Source organism: Sitodiplosis mosellana, unplaced genomic scaffold (genome assembly GCF_009176505.1).
Source record: "Sitodiplosis mosellana isolate CC-2019 unplaced genomic scaffold, AAFC_SMos_1.0 Smas_scaffold_2323, whole genome shotgun sequence".
NCBI classification, from domain to species: Eukaryota; Metazoa; Arthropoda; class Insecta; order Diptera; family Cecidomyiidae; genus Sitodiplosis; species Sitodiplosis mosellana.
The window spans coordinates 4033-8594 of record NW_022597565.1 but is presented as its reverse complement, the minus strand read 5'-3'; the positions used below and the strand labels follow the sequence as shown (position 1 = coordinate 8594).

The 4562-nt window shown below is 35.3% G+C and overlaps 1 protein-coding gene across 1 annotated transcript; it reads right to left on the bottom strand.

Annotated features, from left to right (window-relative positions):
* Positions 1-200: 200 nt before the first annotated feature.
* On the bottom strand, positions 201-1939 carry LOC129571398 (uncharacterized; the record flags this gene model as incomplete). Its single annotated transcript, XM_055451201.1, has 3 exons — positions 865-1939; positions 491-771; positions 201-415 (listed from the first exon to the last, which is right to left on the bottom strand). Coding segments are annotated over exons 1-3 (1571 nt in total), but the record flags the coding sequence as incomplete, so codon positions are not given.
* Positions 1940-4562: the final 2623 nt, after the last annotated feature.

The following is a 4562-nucleotide window of genomic DNA, read 5'->3' as shown; positions in this document are numbered from 1 at the left end:
CAGCATACTCTGATATTTTTCGGCCTTTCTTCCTCCTTTGAAATTCACACTTTGTTTTATTCCAGGTGTAGAATTTTGGGACTTCATAATAATATAAAGTTTTTGCAAGGGGATCATTTTGGCAAAGATGAAAAAAGGCAGTCAGTGTTGTGTTTTTTGCATTGATCGCTTTTTCCCGTGCATTTTCTGATGTAAAGTACATCCTTTGCCCATTTTCCAAATGAACCGTTAACTGTACTACAGCTGGAAATCTTTCATGAATGTTAAAGCCCAATATTCGCCAAACAGCTTCATGGCTGCTGATGTAACGACCTGTTTGATATTGAGTAACTTCATCATGTGAAATATTGTTCATAAGTCCGATAACTGCCATGTCACTACCTTTATGAATGTATTTCAAGATATACTTGATTGCCTAGATTGATTGGCAATATTCCACGTTGATATGTGCATCAAAAATTTTAGATAGCAAAGGACAGTGAGGAACAACCCATCTGTTATCAATGGTCATGTCAACTCCTTTTGCTTTCATGGTAAATGTATGTCCACCATCATCCGGTTTTCTCCTTCTATAAAGTGGATATCCATCACCACCTGTTTGAGTTTCTTGTACAAATGGTCGTGAGTAATTTTTTGTGCATTTATTATCTCGCATACACGGCGATTTTGGATTACATTTTCCGCATGGACCGTGTATCATGTGCTTCTTGATAATTTCGTGCAATATTGGATCCAAATTTGGATCGGGTATTTCTGCGGATATAATATTATCTATTTGAGTGGGTTTTATTGTTGATTCAAACCATATCAATATATGGGCATGGGGAAGACCCCTTTTTTGCCACTCAATCGAATATAACCAACAGCGAACATCACCAAACAGAAGACTTTTAACGATCAATTTCATAAAACATTGTAGCTTTTGCTGGAAGACTCGAGCTACGATATCAGGTCGATCAGCTGTCGTTTGACCTGGTAAAAGCAACTCTTGAATCTCCGACCACTTTGGGTTGCACGTAAAAGTTATAAATAGATCTGGTTTTCCAAATTTCCTCACATATGTCATCGCATCCTGTGCATACTCATGCATGTGTCTTGGGCTACCAGTATGTGTGGAGGGGAGTATGACCATTTGACCAATATCAGCAACATTTCCATCGTTGGTAATTGCATCACGTAGGTGGATATAATTCTCAGCTCGCAATTTTTTTTGATTTAGTCTGATGAACAATAGCCTTTCACTCTCAAATTTTGTGTACATGTCAACTAAGTATTGTTGAAAAAGTTTTCCACACTTCAAAATATGATTCGATTCATTAGCTCTGATCATGATTCTATATGCATAGAATGCATTTGAAGAAACTTTTTTAGTTGTTGGTTCATCATTCTCTGGATCAATTTGCATAATTTGAATATGGTATTCATCCCGTCCATCCCAATGTATCAACGGATACTGCAAAGCATCATACATTCTATGGGTTTCAGGAACTCTTTGTAAACTCGAATCCTGTTTCTGCACAACAATGTCACGCCTTTCAAATTCTGATCCAACGATAACAATAGCTACTTCTTCAGCAATTGGTGCATTGAACCGTCTTTCATGTTCTCCAGCTGGTGTTTTGTCTGCATGAATGACAACTTGATAATCCTTTGATGGCATTTTATGCAAAGCATATTTGAATATTTTAATCAAGCGGTTGTGTTGATGTAAAAGCTCTTGCAAATCTGATATGATTGCACGCTCTATTGCTTGATGAAATGTGCATCTTTGATTGATCTCTTTTTCATTATCACCTATAAAATAGATTTGCAGGAACTTTGAATCTTCATCAGGTACTGGGAGAAGAGAACCAAGTAGATGATACACTTGGCCATGCACTTTGAATGTAGGATTGTAACCATTCTCATTAACAATTTGTGTTGCTCCAAAAGAAGTCATTTGGAAAGATGAATTATATTTCCGTATATTTTCTAGGAAATGTTTTGATAATGGATTTGTTCCTGAAACTAATGATTGAAGTGGTTCAGGTGGATCAATTAAAGATGGCAAAACAATTTTTCCACTTCTGCAACACATTCCTTCTGGTTCATTTTTAAACTTAAATGCTCGGCAATACAAACAAATATTGTCCATTTTTCCAATCACAACATTGGGATTCATACTGAAAACATTGAGAAATAATACGATAGTTGAATTGAAAATATGAATTGAAATAATGGAATATGCATTATGGGCTTAAACAACTCAACTACAAGTTATAATATCAAAATTTCCCATAACTTTGCTTCAGAGTGTTATCACTTATCTTTTACCAGTATCGCTAAAAATGATAAGAAAAAAAACTATCTATGGGCCCATGTTTTGGATTTGCGCCCAACTGATAAGAGATAAGAGTCTGTAGCAATGTTATAGAGGGCCACGAGTACTATAATATTGCCGAAAATACAAAACCATTATCTCTTATCAGTTGCGGTTTGTCTCGGTTTTTCACGGTACTGATAAAAGATAGCGATTTGGTGGCTTGAGCAAAGATTTTTGATTTTCAGCCAAATTTTTGATTATACAGTAAAACCAAATTTAATTGAGTTGATTCATTCATATATTCATACATCTCACATTGTTCTGTACAATGTAAATATGTTGACATGATGATTAACGTAACAACTGAATAACAAATATATAGTGTGAACCACTAATTTATGTTATGAAAAAGCTTCTATTATTTACCTATAATCAATTTCGCTATTATAATGAAATCCAGCGAGATTCAAGTCTACGCATTGCCTCCGAATGTAAAATCTATTACGAAGAGCCAAGAGTCGAGACTCACGATGCGTATCCGTTTCACTTAACCTCGATCGTTTTGCATCGTTTCTCATTGATTCAAGGCGGGCTTTGTGGTGCTCGGGTGTTTCACTTGCTCTTAATCGATTCATACTATCACGCACGGATGCTAAACGCACTTCACGGTCCAGGGGGAATTCATGCACTCTATTATATTTCTTTCGTTTTGCACCAGATGTGCATCTTGATAAAGATAATTTTATTTTACCCATATTTAATTTTTATCGAAAAATAAGCAAAAAATATGAAAAATGTGAAGACACAAAAGTAAACAACAAAGTCAAATTTTCTTGATTGAAAAATTGTAATGTTTACTAAGATTCAAATTAATAAACATTGGTATGCATACAGAAATAATATTCGAAATAGGCTAACATGATGACAGCATAACTCGACATATGAATTTTACATACTCACAATTTACACCTTCATTTGTCAATATATCGTAATACATTTTACGCATTGAAATCAAACAAAAAAAATAACAATGGCATCCACAAGTTTCAAAGACTGGGTAATGGAGAACCAGGATATATCAGAACAACAAGAAAGAGAAATCCATCGAAATATTACGTTGGAGCAGGAAATAAGGGAGGAAATGGAAGCAAAGCAGCCAAGAAGATCAAAGAGAATCGCCAAAAAGAAGGAAGAACAATACATTGCCGTAGCCTATGAAGCCTACCTGCTCAGCATTTCATCTCAAGTACATCAAAATTAAAGAAAATGTTTTAATTTCAAATGCAAATCAAATATCATTGACACTTTTATTGACATTGATTACGTAAAATTGTTTTGCCTTCGATTTCTCACCTCAAACATAGCTCATACTTACGTTCAATCGCTGACTTTGTTCTTCAATTTACTTCTCATTCAATTATAAATCAATTCATTTCGTTTTCAACAATTTTTATTTAAAACTATCGCTTACGCTACTCGGGGCCCCTTTGCAATTAATGGATCGACGCGAATACTCCGGTTGGTGACTGTCGTGGCTCTCCAATCCAAGCAATCCAATCGATTCTCCTCGCTCTTTGCTCCGGCGTCCGATGTACGCTTTTCATTGACTTTTCTTTGCAATCGCACGTAAATTGTCGGCTGTGCCGGTATTCTACAACACATTCCGAACACTTTGTTCGGAACGTTCAATTGCATTTTGGAAGGTGGATATCAAACGTTCAATCAATAAAATAGATACAAATCCATATATAACGTTTGCATTCCACCTTCCAAAATGCAATTGAACGTTCCGAACAAAGTGTTCGGAATGTGTTGTAGAATACCGGCACTGGTCGTACGATCGATTTTGGTCTATCTCTTCTCGTAATCGCTCTTCCAATTCCTTTGCGGTTTTTATTTTATGTACGATGTGACTATTATTTCATGTACTTTTTATGTACGATGTGCGCGGTTTTACTATATGCGCAGTTTAATTCAAAGGAGCGGTGTATAAATTTGCATCCGCTGTCGCGGTGTACAAGAAGAGAAGACCTTTTTTCTGTTTGTCGTTTGACAGCTCAATTTGCTTTGCTTCTTTTTTATGTGTCGCCCTCCCTTGACTTTTTGCATACATTATTAGCTCTGCTTTCTTCTCTTCATTTTACTTATTTCTAGTTTACATTCTTTTCATTTATTATTCATTATGATTTTTTCTTTCCTTAAATTTAAATTTTCTTTTCTTAATTTTTTATTTCTCCAAACCAAAACAAAATAAAGTGTT